The sequence below is a fragment of the Lytechinus pictus genome, chromosome 8, assembly GCF_037042905.1.
Source record: "Lytechinus pictus isolate F3 Inbred chromosome 8, Lp3.0, whole genome shotgun sequence".
Lineage (NCBI taxonomy): Eukaryota > Metazoa > Echinodermata > Echinoidea > Temnopleuroida > Toxopneustidae > Lytechinus > Lytechinus pictus.
Window position 1 is genome coordinate 7361006 of NC_087252.1, and position 17386 is coordinate 7378391.

General features: G+C 34.3%; 1 protein-coding gene across 1 annotated transcript in view; it reads right to left on the reverse strand.

The window, feature by feature from the left end:
- Window positions 1-14957, reverse strand: part of LOC129266383 (uncharacterized) — a 38640-nt gene extending 23683 nt beyond the window's left edge. Inside the window, exons 1-4 of the mRNA XM_064103480.1 lie at window positions 14922-14957; window positions 7029-7049; window positions 2748-2909; window positions 1876-2224 (exon numbers count right to left, since the gene is read on the reverse strand). Of these exons, the coding sequence (XP_063959550.1) occupies window positions 1876-2224; window positions 2748-2909; window positions 7029-7049 (532 nt within the window). The 5' untranslated portion in view covers window positions 14922-14957. The remainder of the gene's footprint in view (window positions 1-1875; window positions 2225-2747; window positions 2910-7028; window positions 7050-14921) is intronic.
- Window positions 14958-17386: the final 2429 nt, after the last annotated feature.

Genomic DNA, 17386 nt, shown 5'->3' on the forward strand with positions numbered 1-17386 from the left:
ATGAAAGCATGAACCAGATCTGGGCCGTCTTACTAAGAGTTGCGATTGATCAACTACAAGTATGGAAAGCCAGCAACGTCAACATCTAAAATGCATGTTTGTTTAAAATATTTTGTGAGTATGATGTATATTCATGCGTTCATCAGGTCTTGACAATCCAGTGTGCTCTTCTTTGTTTATCCTAGAAAGAGACATTGTAACAATCTCCTGGATAAAAAATTATGACATTAATGAAATTCCATAGTAGAAGTTTATTGGATCAATCCTAACTCTTTGTGTTAAAGACAGGACCCCAATCCCAGTAGAAAAATAAGTTGGAATGACCGGTGTCTTGAGGTGGAAAAGATGTAATTTTTATTGATAAACTATATAGACACATTCTACCATCCGAACCAGGATTTTAAATTCTTTGATTAAATCTCATATCAATGAAAATTTGTTTTTTTTAACTAAATGTTTTTTCCATGCTACATTTGGAATTTATGCCATTTTCACCAATGTATCCCCACACTTTCAGGTTGGATTTGCATCTGCCGATTGGTCTGTTAAGAAACTGACCAGAGCCAGGTGACATAAAGCTTAGTGATCGATCATAGAGCTGATTTTTATGATCGATTATACCCAATAATCAATGCAATCAATCGTAGAAATCAGTCCCATGATCGATTGTGAAGCCTAATGTTATGTAACCCAGGGCCCTATCTTACAAAGAGTTATGATTGTTCCAATTAACCTTAACTATATGGAAATCTGTTAATGTCATAATTTTTTCTCCAGGAATTTGCACAATGTCCTTTGTGAACAAAGAGAAGAACAATGAATTATCAAGAAAACAGCGAATATAAGAATATACAGTCCGACCTCTCTTATCCGGACACGTTGGGACCAGCACCAATCTGGATAAGGGATTTATCCGGATCTGGGAGACCCAATATTAAATACACGCAGCTGCTGCCTCAGCTCCCCAACGGCGGTAGCTACATATCTATTGTAGTGGGCGCGCGTACAGACAGTATTCACTGCAGTGTCACTGCAAATTATAGGCAGTATTTTTACGGAAATGAAAACGATCAATGGCCATAACTGTTGGATAATTCACCTGCTAAAATGGTTGAGGTATACATCGAGCATACCTCAAAAGAAAGAGAATGACTCGATGAAACAAAGTTTTACAATAAGATCATCGCGGCGGGTATCGCAGCTTCGCAATGTCAGCCATTGTTATTCTGACTGTAGGCTCAAACATGATAGATGGCGCTGTCCATATTGAGGCCTATTGTTAGCTAGCGAGACATGTGTTGATTTTCTTGGGAAACAAAAAGAGAACGTGATGAAATGTTTGCACTGCGAGCTGATTTACTGGAAAATTATCCTGCATAAGATCTTTTGGTGATTTGGGTGAGATATTTTCATGAAAAATAATGTTGTTGTATGTAGACTATATTGGAAAATATATTTAATCAAAGTGAGTTTGCGTATAGGATTGAGTTTAGATTCAAAGCTCATTTCCTCACGTACTAGATTGAATTGAAAACAAAAAAAATCTCGGCAAGTGTGCGTCCGGATAATAAAGAGATCCCGATAAGGCGAGGCTGGATAAGAGAGGTCGGACTGTACTTTATAATATTTTGAACAAGCATGCATTTTAGATATGGATGTTGCTGGCTTTCCATAGTTGTGGTTGATTGGATCAATCGCAACTCTTTTTAATCGGGGCCCAGGAATCCATATTTGCGCTAAATCGCACACTTTTTGTAGATAAGGAAGTAGCATGTACATGTAGTCCTTTACCCAAAGTGAAGAGCTATTCAACAAGATGTTTTTATTTTTTTTAATGCAAAGATTTTTTACATCTTTCTACGTGCACATCCTCACCAGTATTTTGATACGATCCCTCTGGCTCTTCTTGCCTTGCTTCTTCCGTGCTCCCATCGAGGTACCTCCTGGGCGGTAGAAGGGGCGTCGGTGACAGTGGGTCGGTCCCGTTGCTCGCACCCCCGTACTGGACCGAAGACCGTGGCGAGATGTTCGGGGAATGCGACGGCGAGGAGAAGGGGGATGGCCGTGGAGGGAGACCAGGGATGCTGGGTAACGGGGGTTGCTGATTCTTCTTCTTGGGGGCGGCATAGACGGGCTCGCTGGGTACGGGCGGAGTAGGGGTATGGGAGGGTACTGGTGGAGTAGGGGGGTGGGTTGGAAGGGAAGGGGCATGGTTCGTTGGCATCTGGGATAAGAGGAGGAAACCAGACAAAAAATTAGAAGTTTATATCAATGTCACTGCAGGTATTTTGAGAATTTTTACATAAACTGAATAGAATTAATAATAAACAGAATTCAAAATATGCAAGCTTATTAGGTGACAATTACAAAAATCAGGAGTGTGAATGGATGATGCCAATTGTCAATGCTGCACATTGAGATAATTTATGGTTTGTTTGGTTTTTTTACAAAACAAGGGCTCTAACAGCTATAGCAAAAAGTTAAAGATCAACTTCATATTATTAGGTTTGTTGATTAATTTTAATATTTAAAATTTAATTTGAATAGTGGCAATTATTTTTATTTTAAATTGGTGCACTCGTTCTACAAAAAAAACAGGACCCTTCAAAAACAGACAGGAACTGGTGCAAATCAACAAAACCCACACATCACTAGCTTGCTAATATAAAAATTCCTAAAATAATACCATCGCAACATAATCAGTATCATAATTGACATCATCAAATTGGCAATTTATCATGACTCACATCTAATTCATCATCACCATCTGCCGTCTTAACCTCCTCTTTCTCCACCTCCGATTTCTTCCGAACTGACTTGGTCCGGTCCGGATGGTACGGATCTATGATGATCGGTTCGGTTCCTCGGATCTCACAGCGACAGAATGGACAGCCTTGACCATCAGCATCCTGCAACGAAATGGAGGATTTCAAATTGGCAACATTTTAGCCAAATATTCTTTTGGAAGTACAGTCCATGTAATTTCAAATTGGCAACAATGATGACAGAGACTAGTGTTGTTTAGGAAGCAAACTTTGCAGAGGGAAAATTGCAGGCATGTACATTGAGTATTGTTACAATATTCCAATTAACTCACATCCACAAAAATGGACAGCATTGGTTGTCGATCAGAATCCTGAAAGAAAATAGATGATTCAATTGGAAATATATACTGTCGCATGGGCGTGGCCATGTGGTTTCATCTGTTTGTAATTCTTAGTTAATACTCTACCCCAGAATTGCTATGGACTTTAAATGTAAAAGTCGCAAACAGAACAATATGGCAGCCCCAAAGCGACAAGATTATTCTGTCACCGGGATAATCTCTTTTCTTGCTTTTTCAAGAAAGAAAATTGAGAAATCCTGCTCCGTACTCCTTTTTCCATAAGTCTACTTTGTTAACTACATGTACAGTGTTGAAATAAATTTATCATTTGAAAGATTGAATATTTAGATCAATAAAAGGAAAATGTAGGACAAAACGTGGTACACACTGACTTTTTTAATGTATTTCTTTATTTAAGAAGTACACTGGTCTCTCTGAAAAATATTGCACCAGTGATCATCAAATTGAGTCAATGATCATCTCATAACAGATATAAATAGTATGAGTTGCAATTTTCATAAATCATTTACAGTGTATGTACCTGCATAAATACAATAATGATCATCATAAATCACAAATCACAACTTCAAGGAACCCTTGAATATAAAAAATAATTTTATATGATAAATTCATTTTGATATTTAGGACCTGAAACTCTTTTGGTATGGATTTTCTACTCTCACATATCATCATAAAAAATAAACTGCGTACAAAATAATTTCACATGCATGTCAATTGTTTTTGATACGTTGTCATCAATGAATCATAATTGGCCATTAATATGAATATAATTGCCATGGGAGAATCATCGTGGTCGTTAGTCCATAGATAATTGTCATAATAACTACAATTTATAAATGTTGTGGTTTGACTGACAGAGAGCAATGTATTGTCATTAAAGCCTATCTTTGTCCCTAAAAGTGCATGTCACTATTCAAATTCATGAGCACATGCGCATGTATGTAGATTATATGAGTGTGCCCTTAATATGATATGAAGGGTATACAAATCAAAATATGTTTCATTCGATAATTTTTGACATTTTACATTAAAAGTTATTTTGATGGGGTGCCTTATCATTCAAAATATTCTGCGTATCTTTGTCTTGCTTATTTATAAAACTCCTTCCTTCACAAATAAACAATTTCTGGACATTTTTGTAGCTTTCTAATACTGAATTTGCAAAATGCTCAAAAGGTTTTTTCACATACAAATATAAACATTACAGAGGGCGGGTTTTAGATACCAAATCAAATTTCAACGGAGCCTGCAAAATTGCTTTTATACAAACCTTGCTTTTGGTTGCAAAACATGCCCTAAAAGGTGCATACATTACTTGTGGTTGAGTTCTACATGTACATGGATAAAATAGCTAAAGTGATTTCTACTAGAATAGAATATTTCAGTTTATATTGAAGATCAGGCTACTTTGGGAAAATGTTTTGATGTAGACAAAGGTTTGTAACATCCAGCCCCATGTTCCCTTTCCATTCATTTCTGATCATTTTGGCAATTCCCAAATCTAATACAGCATGACATAAACTTCTAATTTTTAGATACATTATTATCAGCAACAAAATATCCGAAGCAATTCAATTTGTTTTCTTTAAAAAATTCCAAAAAATAAGAACTACATGCAGGAGAAATTCATTGTTTTTTAAAGGACTACAAACAGGGAAAAATATACCCCCTTACATTAAGGCAAGCAAATCTATTCATGTTTCTGAAATGCAAATACAAACAATTCTTATTTTAATAGTACATGTACACTATAAATTGAAATTGTAAATAATCTAGGCATGAAGTTTGTTGTTCTGTTGCCTTTAATACTTCTCTTCGTTTTTATGTGTGGATGTTCCAAACTCGTAATTTTATGATTTGTTGAGGTAGCAATCATAAAAGGAATCTCCTTTCTCAATACAACACCCCTCACTGTCATTGCATTATACCTTATATTTATCTCACCTTTAATATGTACCGTAATACCTGTGCATGTTTTAATGTTTATGATGAGTGTTAAATAAAATTGGAGTTTGAATTTGTTTGAACCTTTTAATCTTTATACTAGCCAATTGTATGTTTGATCTGTGCATGGACCGACATGTACTACTCTGACATAGTATTAGGTCCATGATCTGTGTAATTATGGAAGCTCCTTTATAAAGCAGTCTTGTTTGAATGAAGAGTACTTTAGAAGCAGGAAGTGATATGTACTTCAGACCTCACTAGAATGCTTGACAATGGATTCAACAAAGTTTGCTATGTATCTGTGCTTGCTTGCAATGACATCATGCTCTGACTTTTACGTAATTGAAAAAAAAAAACAAAGAAGGTCTAAGAAAAAAACCACTGTTAACCATGACAGCTTGATAAACACAATACCCAAGACAACATGTGTACGTGTACAGTATGTTCTGTGAAAAAGGCATGTTTCAAAAAATGGTATTAAACAAGGCAACATTCCACAAATGAATCATTAAGATTTATAATGAATGAATGTCAGAAGTTTCTATGTCACAAGTGTGTTTTGCCATGTATTCAAACTGTAAGCTGCATATCTTAAAAATGAAAATATTTTTTATGATGAATGAATACTTGCACAGTATGCATATTTTTTGTTGAATCATTTTAATGCTTTATGATTTACATGCATTGAATTAAATTCTATTTCATAAGCTTTGCCAACAAAATTGTACCGACAATACCCACAATAGGGATGTCATATTATCGCAGCAATTAAAGGAAACCAAAACCCAAGAAGAGAAGCAATCTTAATGGAAAGAGTAAAATGAGAGGAACAATTTAGAACAAGTTTCATAAAAATCGGTTATGAAATAAGCAAGTTATGGACGTTTAAAAAGTCTTGATGTACTTTCTATGGGAATCCTCAAATTGGCAAATGTGCTTCAGAATGGTTGATTTTTTGGACAACTCTCCATTTGTTTTGTACATAGATTTTCAGAATTTCCCATTAAGGAAGTTTTCAAACTTCCATAACTCGCTTTATAATATTCTATAACCGATTTCGATAAAACAAATTTTAGATTGCTCCTCTCATTTTGTTCTTTCTGATAAGATAGATTTTCTCCTTGTATTTTGGTTTCCTTTAATTGAAGGATTAGCTTCAAAATCTCAGGTGATTCCTGTCTTTAAGTTAACATTAAGGGTTTGCAAATATGATCACAGCATTACATGTAGCTGCAAGAGAAAGGACTATTTTTATATCTTAAAATGAAGTTTAATAAACAATTCATTTCAAGGATAGTTGTCTGAGTGTACATCTACAGATATGAATTCATTTAAAGGGATGGTCCGGGCTGAAAATATTTATATCTTTAATACATAGAGTAGAATTCACTGAGCAAAATGCCGAAAATTTCATCAAAATCGGACAACAAATAATAAAGTTATTGAAGTTTAAAGTTTAGCAATATTTTGTGAAAACAGTCGTCATGAATATTCATTAGGTGGGCTGATGATGTCACATCTTCACTTTCCGTTTTCTTATGTTATTACATAAAATCATAAGTTTTTCATTATTTCATACTTGTGTGAATAATATGTCTCCCTTATAAATAATGAAATAAGTTGCAGCAATAAATATATAATGCACTAAAAAAATCAGTTGTCAATCCAATTTTTCTAGTTCTTGGAGGAAAAAATTTTAATAAACCTAATTTCATATAACAAAATACAAAAGAACAAATGGAGATGTGACATCATCAGCCCATCTAATGAATATTCATGATGACTGTTTTCACAAAATATTGCTAAACTTTAAAATTCAATAACTTTGTTATTTGTTATCCGATTTTGATGAAATTTTCTGCATTTTGCTCAGTGAATTCTACTCTATTTATTAAGCTATACATACTTTCAGCCCGGACCATCCCTTCAATAGCATGCACATGTAAAAACTTACCCTATTTGAATTCATCCTCATCTGTTGTATACAGAAAGACAAGAAACAGGAATAGTGGAAGGAAAAGGGGTAGAAAAGAGAAAAAGCAATGGATTTATACAAAATTAAGAAGGATGTTACACGAACTATGAGTTTCATCAGAATTGAAATGAAATTTATTTTCTTTCAAGGATTGAAAATAGTGAAATGAAATGAAAAAGCAACACCAACACTAAACTTCAAATCCTGCACTATACATACATGTACACTGTCAAGTAATCACAAAAATACCAATTCTAATAATTCACCAAGGAGCTGATACAAGAACTATGAGATTTGTGTAAATTGATAATTTCAATTTTTTTGAGGATTAAAAAAAAAAATGAATGGCACATTAACACCAAAACCAAAATTTAAATCATCATACAGGTACATGGAAGAATAATTATCGTACTTCCAATTTAATCATTCACTAAAGATATATGGGTCCTGTTTCAGAACAACTTGGTATATAACAAGTTACTAATCCCAATAAAATATTAAACCAGAGAAAAAAATACATGGGAGTTTGAGATGATTTAGGGTAGCCCCAAATGCTCAAAAGAACCATGGAAACTAAACAAAAAGGGAGACATGGAAACCCCCATTCATTGCAATGTTAAAGCTCGAGCTAAATCCGGGTAATAATAATAACAATGCGCCTCGCAATAGAATATTTCTAGATAGATGGCGCTATATAAATGGCTATTATTTTTATTATTATTAAAGCTTATCCAATGTTGCAGATTTAGGAAGTAAGTTGTGAAAAGTAGCCGTTGAAAGTTAAGAAATAATTTTATGCCTGCCTTAAACTGTTAATTGCGAATTGGCTATATTATGAAACAGGTCCTGCCAGTTTCATTTCCTGATCATGCAGTATTCTACTCCAAACTGCTGTTAATTAAAACACACTCCATAGTGAAATGTCACGCGTGAAGTCAACCACAAACAATGGGAAATCCACACTTGTCATCAATGTAGATGAAAATATTATTTTCATATGAAAATGATGTACATACTGTACAATATACATGTACATTACAAGATGAAATGTTTGTAGTAATAGAAAGATAAATAACTGTATGATGTACATGTATATGTACATGTAGATTACAAAATGAGTTTGTATTGAATCCAATAAAATGACCACCCAAGTGTTTGTGAATCAAAAGAAAATTGCAAAGGATGTTCTGAATAATTGCAAAATGAGCATGGCATTTCGGGCAAATGTCGGGTCTTTTTCCCAGAAATAATAATACACTGTCCTACATATGCTCATCTGTGTTGGCGATCTTCAATGTGATTTTTTTTCCCAGCTTTTATACAGACTTCATGATTTCATAAAATTTGGTTTATAAACCAAATTTTAAATGTATGTACATGTACAAGATCTACGATGATATGGTGACAATAAATATTAGTTTTACAGACTTAAGTGAATTCAGCGTTTACTGCAACTACATTTATTTATCTTAAATTTCAATTTTCTTCACAATTTTTTTTTCTTTTGTTATGATTGCTAATAATACTGTAAATAATCTAGAATATACATGTACATGTAGGGATATAAAAAGACAGAAAATTTATCATGGTCATCTTGTAGAATTGAACTAGTGATTCAATAACGTAGGCTATTATAGCTAGCAAAGTGCAACTTGAAAATTACAACTATATATCTTGGAGGAGTATGATGAAAAACCACATCCCAAATTTAGTGGGAATCCGTTCAACAACACCAAAATATGACCACATGAAAACCTACTATCCCCATTGAAGTCAATGTATTATCTGTGTTGAATTGAGTTAACAATTTTGATAGGAGTTTCGTTTTGGATATTATGCATGTTTGGAAAATTTGTGAGCAAACAAACCAAACTGAAGATAAGTTTTGGTACATTTTAAACTTTTAGGTTGCCTACTATCCCCATTGAAGTCAATGTATTATCTGTGTTGAATTGAGTTAACAATTTTGATAGGAGTTTCGTTTTGGATATTATACATGTTTGGAAAATTTGTGAGCAAACAAACCAAACTGGAGATAAGTTTTGGTACATTTTAAACTTTTAGGTTGCCTACTATCCCCATTGAAGTCAATGTATTATCTGTGTTGAATTGAGTTAACAATTTTGATAGGAGTTTCGTTTTGGATATTATACATGTTTGGAAAATTTGTGAGCAAACAAACCAAACTGAAGAGAAGTTTTGGTACATTTTAAACTTTTAGGTTGCCTACTATCCCCATTGAAGTCGATGTATTATCTGTGTTGAATTGAGTTAAAAAAAATTATAGGAGTTTCGTTTTGGATATTATGCAAGTTTGGATAATTTGTGAGCAAACAAACTAAACTGAAGATACATGTAAGTTTTGGTACATTTTAAACTTTTAGGTTGCCTACTATCCCCATTGAAGTCAGTGTATTATCTGTGTTGAATTGAGTTAAAAATTTTGATAGGAGTTTCATTTTGGATATTATGCAAGTTTGGAAAATTTGTGAGCAAACAAACAAAACTGAAGAGAAGTTTTGGTACATTTTAAACTTTTAGGTTGCCTACTATCCCCATTGAAGTCAATGTATTATCTGTGTTGAATTGAGTTAACAATTTTGATAGGAGTTTCGTTTTGGATATTATCCATGTTTGGAAAATTTGTGAGCAAACAAACCAAACTGGAGATAAGTTTTGGTACATTTTAAACTTTTAGGTTGCCTACTATCCCCATTGAAGTCGATGTATTATCTGTGTTGAATTGAGTTTAAAAAAATTTATAGGAGTTTCGTTTTGGATATTATGCAAGTTTGGATAATTTGTGAGCAAACAAACTAAACTGAAGATACATGTAAGTTTTGGTACATTTTAAACTTTTAGGTTGCCTACTATCCCCATTGAAGTCAGTGTATTATCTGTGTTGAATTGAGTTAAAAATTTTGATAGGAGTTTCATTTTGGATATTATGCAAGTTTGGAAAATTTGTGAGCAAACAAACAAAACTGAAGAGAAGTTTTGGTACATTTTAAACTTTTAGGTTGCCTACTATCCCCATTGAAGTCAATGTATTATCTGTGTTGAATTGAGTTAACAATTTTGATAGGAGTTTCGTTTTGGATATTATGCATGTTTGGAAAATTTGTGAGCAAACAAACCAAACTGAAGATAAGTTTTGGTACATTTTAAACTTTTAGGTTGCCTGCTATCCCCATTGAAGTCAATGTATTATCTGTGTTGAATTGAGTTTAAAATTTTGATAGGAGTTTCGTTTTGGATATTATGCATGTTTGGAAAATTTGTGAGCAAACAAACCAAAGTGGATAAGTTTTGGTACATTTTAAACTTTTAGGTTGCCTACTATCCCCATTTAAGTCAATGTATTATCTGTGTTGAATTGAGTTAACAATTTTGATAGGAGTTTCGTTTTGGATATTATGCATGTTTGGAAAATTTGTGAGCAAACAAACCAAACTGGAGATAAGTTTTGGTACATTTTAAACTTTTAGGTTGCCTACTATCCCCATTGAAGTCGATGTATTATCTGTGTTGAATTGAGTTTTAAAAAATTTATAGGAGTTTCATTTTGGATATTATGCAAGTTTGGATAATTTGTGAGCAAACAAACAAAACTGAAGAGAAGTTTTGGTACATTTTAAACTTTTAGGTTGCCTACTATCCCCATTGAAGTCAGTGTATTATCTGTGTTGAATTGAGTTAAAAATTTTGATAGGAGTTTCATTTTGGATATTATGCAAGTTTGGAAAATTTGTGAGCAAACAAACAAAACTGAAGAGAAGTTTTGGTACATTTTAAACTTTTAGGTTGCCTACTATCCCCATTGAAGTCAATGTATTATCTGTGTTGAATTGAGTTAACAATTTTGATAGGAGTTTCGTTTTGGATATTATGCATGTTTGGAAAATTTGTGAGCAAACAAACCAAACTGAAGATAAGTTTTGGTACATTTTAAACTTTTAGGTTGCCTGCTATCCCCATTGAAGTCAATGTATTATCTGTGTTGAGTTGAGTTAACAATTTTGATAGGAGTTTCGTTTTGGATATTATGCATGTTTGGAAAATTTGTGAGCAAACAAACCAAACTGGAGAGAAGTTTTGGTACATTTTAAACTTTTAGGTTGCCTACTATCCCCATTGAAGTCAATGTATTATCTGTGTTGAATTGAGTTAAAAATATCGATAGGAGTTTCGTTTTGGATATTATGCATGTTTGGAAAATTTGTGAGCAAACAAACCAAACTGAAGAGAAGTTTTGGTACATTTTAAACTTTTAGGTTGCCTACTTCCCTTGAATTCACTTACTTCCTATATACTGCTTAATTTAGTCATGTGATTAGGAATGTGTGAATAAGTCTAAAGGCGACCACACACCATACAATTGGTCTGCGACCCGATTTTAGAATAAAATGTAGTAGAATTTGATGTTAATATTGAGACATTGAATATCTTTACTGTGTAATGTTCTAAATCATCATACGAATACCTATATTCAAATCTGTGACTATGCTATCATCCTTCTTAGAATAAAAGCAAATTTAACATCTAGTCGTAATGACGTCATAGCAGTCGTACGATTGGCTACGATTTTAAACTAATTTGGCCTTTACTCCAAAATAATGGCTTGCAATCTTTCAAAATGGTTAAATTAGTATTCTTTCAATTAATTTTAACCTTATATAAAATGATATGTCCCATTCACATTTTCAGAAAATGAACAAAATGCGATTTATTCCAAAATCAGATCGCGAACAGACGTAAGGTGTGTGGTGGCCTTAAGACACCGTTCTCATTACAATCCTCAAAACTAGATTACTGGAAACCGGTTCAGGAAACCAGTTTGGAAGATCGCTTTGCTAGCGGTCCCATTTGATCACCCAAAAGTGGATTTCAAAACCACTCCATGGCCACTACACGGAAAGCGATCTTCTTGCTATGGGTACGCTCTCAGTTCGTGCAAAATTCAAAACCGCAGCGTAGGCATGCTACACACAACATGTGCGAAGATTGCTTCTCGAGGAACGATTGTGTCCTCATTTGCGCTAAAACCAGTTTAACGAGGCAAAGCGATCTTGAAAACCACATCGCGAGGTGGTTTTCTGAACCAGTTTGGAAGATCACTGGAGACCTTCAAATCTACGAAACTGAAGTCTTATCTTTTCTAACAGTATTAGTTATTGGCACTTTGACACTCATCCAAACTTTCTAATTCTTTCTTTTGTTGTGCGCCTCAGAATAGAATATTTCTAGATAGATGGCGCTATATAAATGCCTATTATTATTATTATCGCTTCCAAGACCGCTTTGATCATTCTCATTACACGTTTTCAGTAAATTAGTTTTAGGTCGGTAATGAGAATGGGGTCTTAGATCTGATGCACAATGACTATTATGTACAGTGTATGTGTATGTGTTCACTGATGCTTTTATAATAATTGTCTGGAAATTTGTTATAAAGGAACAAGTTTTGTTTTCACTTTCAGTAAGGATGGAGAAAGATGATGAATTACTTCTGATACATGTACAGTACTTGATCTCTTCTTGTTAATTGCAGGGAAAGTTTTGATAGTTAAAGATACATTACCCTTTAAACAAAAATTAATATTCTTCTTGTACAAAACTAGAATCCAGAACATCATTAACACAATCAAACTTATTATCATCATTCGCGATGCGCTGTTGCGGGATGAAATTTTACAGAGGGACGCTTGAAGGATGTAGTTTTTTTTTCGCTTTCTCATTTTTATTTCCCCGTTCAAAAGTCGATGTGGAAAATATTAAGTATGAATAACATTATATGTAAAAGTCAACTTCACCCTTCAAGAGTGTTGGAAAGGGTAAATTTGGGAAATCAAGGCAAAAGAGAAAGTTGTTTTCACTCATTGAAAAAAAACCAGAGGAGCAGAGAGGTGAAAGTTTGAAAATAATGTATAAACAAGCTGTGAATTTTTTATATGTAAATGTAGTAAGAGCAGTATTGGAGTTTCATAATTGCCTCTTACAATATGATATTATGATGTAGGATAGGGACAATGTTCCTCTGATTCGCCATGTAAATATTTTGTGCTTTATTTTCTTTCATTTAAATTAAATATAAATATATACTGTGTGTGTATATATATATATATATATATATATATATATATATATATATACTTTACATTTACCAGTATTAGTAAACTACAATACAGTGTTAGTAAAAAAAAAACTTGACACCTCACAAATCCCCATTTTAAGGGGAAAATATGTCATGAAAAACATAAATATGGCTGAAGAGAGTATCTTCTCCAATTAATTTGATACCATATTCATGTGGTATCTATTAATGCTTGGATAATAATCATTAGGTATTCTTTGCAGTGAAGTCAACTTTGACTTGTGCCAGAGTAAGGCATGACTTCAATGAATGAACCCCATAGATGCCAATGTCATAACCCTTACCCTACATGTACATGTACATGAGTTGTAGTAAACATACTGGCAAATCCCTTTTCATTATTGAAATTAACTTGAGAATTGATACTAAATAGGGTTTATCTATAATGAAAATTATTGAAAAGGTGTTTTGAAATAGATGTAAATGCAACCGTTGTAGGATTATTAACATCTGAATTTATTCATTGCAGTCATGCCTTACTAACTTTGATGCAAATCAAAACTTACATCACTGCAAAGAACACCTCCTTGTCATCCAAGGCATTAACACAGACCACAACCTGTAATGTGTTAAATATGTTTTTAAATTATTTGGAAAACATACTCTTTCATGCCATAAAAGTATATAAAATTGTGTTTTTCATGACATAATTTTTCCTTTAATTGGCCATTTGTGAGGTGTCAATTTTTTTTTTTTTACTCACTGGGTAGAATTTTAAATTTTGTTTTTGTCCCCATGAACAGGGATGACTGGATTCACCTCACACCAACCAAAAAATTACTTTTTTTCTTTCCAGGGCTCTTTTTGGAGAAACTTAAAAATTTTCCAGGGCTACTTTTTCATTTTCCAGGGCTCTTTTTCCACTTTCCAGGGCTACAATTTCTACTTTCCAGGGCTACAATTTCTGGAGCTATTTCGCGGCTTTTTTGCGTTTGTGTATGTGTGTGTGTGTATATATATACACGGTAGCTAGCATATACCAGGGAAGTATAACACTTCCCTGGTTTGACCTTCGCATTGTTTCTTCGAAGTGATTGTTTATGATTTTAGTGTTGTGATGATAGATGGATTTTGATGCTTGAACGATATCTGAGTTGATTCATGGACCTAATACAGACCTATTCAGATTAAATCATGGAGGTAGAACCTCCATGAATTAATCCAAGTTTGAATGTTTGATACTTGGTTGACGTGAGCTTTGCGTGTTTACTATTTAGTGTTATAGCCCATTTGTCAAATTAATCTAGAAAGATCTGTATTCGTGTCTAAAGACAATGTAAAAGAAAAAGAAAGTTCTGAATTTGTACAATTCTGAGGTAATTTATTTTATCATACAATATAGGTACCTGCAAATGTTATGAAGTTGAACAAATATCCTTCGTACATATTTGACTGAAAGTTATTTAAATTAGTGCTGCAAGTCAGGCGCCATGTTCGGGTTCGGTTCGGTTCGGCAAGGTTCGGCAGAAATTTGCCGAACATTGGTTCGGTTCGGGGTTCGGTAATGATAGACTGATAAAGCTATAGTTCATTCAGGTACGTAGCGTACCGGTAGCAATTTGTACTTGATTGACTGCATGTGCTCGCGTGTACCTCTGTCACATCAAACCATTTTATCTCTATCTTGTTGACATGAAACTATGAAAGTTATAGCGCTCAACGAATCAACTGTTATCTCGAATTTGATTATCTGATGACAGATTTATTGGGTAACTCACAGTTCTAAAATGGCGACTCTTCCTAGTCGTCCATACCTGGACCACACTTTGGATACTTGCCAAATTAACTACGCTCGCACTCGACTCGTACCAGCTAGGCCATGCCAGCGCATGCAGTCCCCTTGTAGCGGGACTCTGAGCTCATGAATATTTATATATACAGTCCGTCCAAACGTGATTGGCAATTGCATCACATACGAGGCGGCCAGCGCCAGTGCACTGAACTGTAGGCATAGTCGGGCCAGGGGCGTGTCGAAGAAAGCGTGCTTATGTAATGCGCCTTTCGCTAATTCGCTCGATGGGTGAACTAAACCACCAATCGCATGTCGCTGATTGTCGCATCGGTACATACAGCCACGTGCTTTGTCTGCTCGCGAAACTCAGCTCACTGATTGAAGAGCAATTCCCGAGATTTCTATGATTTCATTGGTCAGATTTCATTCGACCATAAACATACAGACCAAGTGGGATGCAAAGTTTTACGACTGTAATGGGATAGGGGGAGTAGAGTGATCATCGAATTGTTTATGGTTAATTTGAGAAGTTGATAAGAAAGGGAAAAAAAAGTAAAGAATGGGGGTCATTTTCCCCCAAGAGATGAATGTTTCCGCATGGCTTTATCTTCATTTAACTTGTCAACGAGGGGAAGGGGATCTTGCTATATTCTATACCGTAATCATTCATGAGTGTTTGATTTTTATTTTCATCTGATTGTTAATAATAAAAAAGATAACTTCACCTCATCTCATTTCTATATTATTTGTTTTGCGTCTCTCCTTTCCATCTCTAACAGTCACTCACTTTATTTCCCACTTTCACTGGATCTCTCGTTTTCAAAACTCTTTACTTCTCTCTAAAATCATGAAAACTAGACAGTAGCGAGCCGACACCTCAATAATAATGTAAATCACCTCAATCAGATCTTTATTCTCCGCCGCAACAATAAATGAGTTACGATCTTAATCACATCGTATCGTAATTCGTAATATTAATGGTACTTCATCTTTCACTTTCAGTTTATTGAGCTCGTTCATTCAAAATACTTTGAAGATTTTCAAACAAGAATCTTGTTCGCCACCTAAAAACAACAATATTTTAGATAATTAGATTTAACCAATGAACACTCAAACAGTTTTGGTTTTCGAAAACCATGCTTCGGCGATTCGGCCACAGAGCGAGAGATGATGAAAGCCAGTAAAATGATTATAGCGCAAGCTCGCGCAACATCGTTCATCGGATCTCCTTTCTTAATCAGGGCCGTAAAAACCACAATGTCAACATGAAAATGAAAACAAAATCTAGTAACCGCGAAATAAGCGCATACTTCCAACATACAATTGCAAAGAAGATTAAATAGAGAATGCGCAAATATAATGATTAGAAAGGGTGTAAACTTATAAATTTATTAGCTGAAAGCCGTTTTTTTTTTTTTTTGCCGAACTTCCGAACCAAGTCTTAGTGTTCGGTTCGGTTCGGTTCGGTTCGGAAGTGCCATGTTCGGCGAACTACCGTTCGGTTCGGCGGTTCGGCTACAGCACTAATTTAAATGACACTTTTTAAAAAAGACTTAAAATTATTCATACAAAATAATGATATAAGTCATAAAGGTCATTGAATTGTTAAGCGTTCGTATCAGTTACACAGATTCATGACAAAAAGGCCTACCAGAACCAAAACTGGCAATTTCCATCATCCATCATGAATGCCTAGCCTTGCACAGCCTCTAATTGAAATGAACTTATATCCACGTCTTTGCAAATTTTACCTGACCTAATTTCTCCACACAGTGAGAGAGGCCATGTGGCAGCCAAACCAAAACAGAATGAAAAGGGCGGCAATCTCGTACCCCCCCCCCCCCCACCACCACCACAAGAATATCAGATTTCCAAACATGTGCTTCTCAAGATTGTGCAATGCATGACGGAGACAAAGAAAGTTATGTAAACAAATTGCCGAGGGTTGATGTCCCTGAATTAAGGGGCTAGTCTACGTTTTCAGTCACTTAAGAAAATGGCGAACTGGCCAAAGGTGAAATACATCATTGAAAAAAATGAATGTTTGGATTGAAATAACGAAGATTAAATGAAATATGACTGAAAAATATCCATAGTTGAATCTCTACTTTTATTACTGACAGAACAATAACATCATTTTTTTTATTAACTTCTTGCCAATATTCCAATAAGGCAAGACTCCCATTTAAGACTAGAATGAAAGAAAAAAAATCAAAGCGTGATTTTTTTTAAAGGGATAGACGAGACTCTTGTTTTGAACAGAGATATAAAAATATTTAAAAACAAACAAGAGGTGATAAACACTTCATTAAAATTATAATGAAGTTCGTAGTGAATTACAACTTGTAAAAGGAGAAATTAACAAGAATAATAGGGAAATAAAGTTTGGAAGAAAAGAAGGAATGAGGAGAGACAAGCTTTGGGGGGAAGGATCAAGATGGGTGGCTGCAG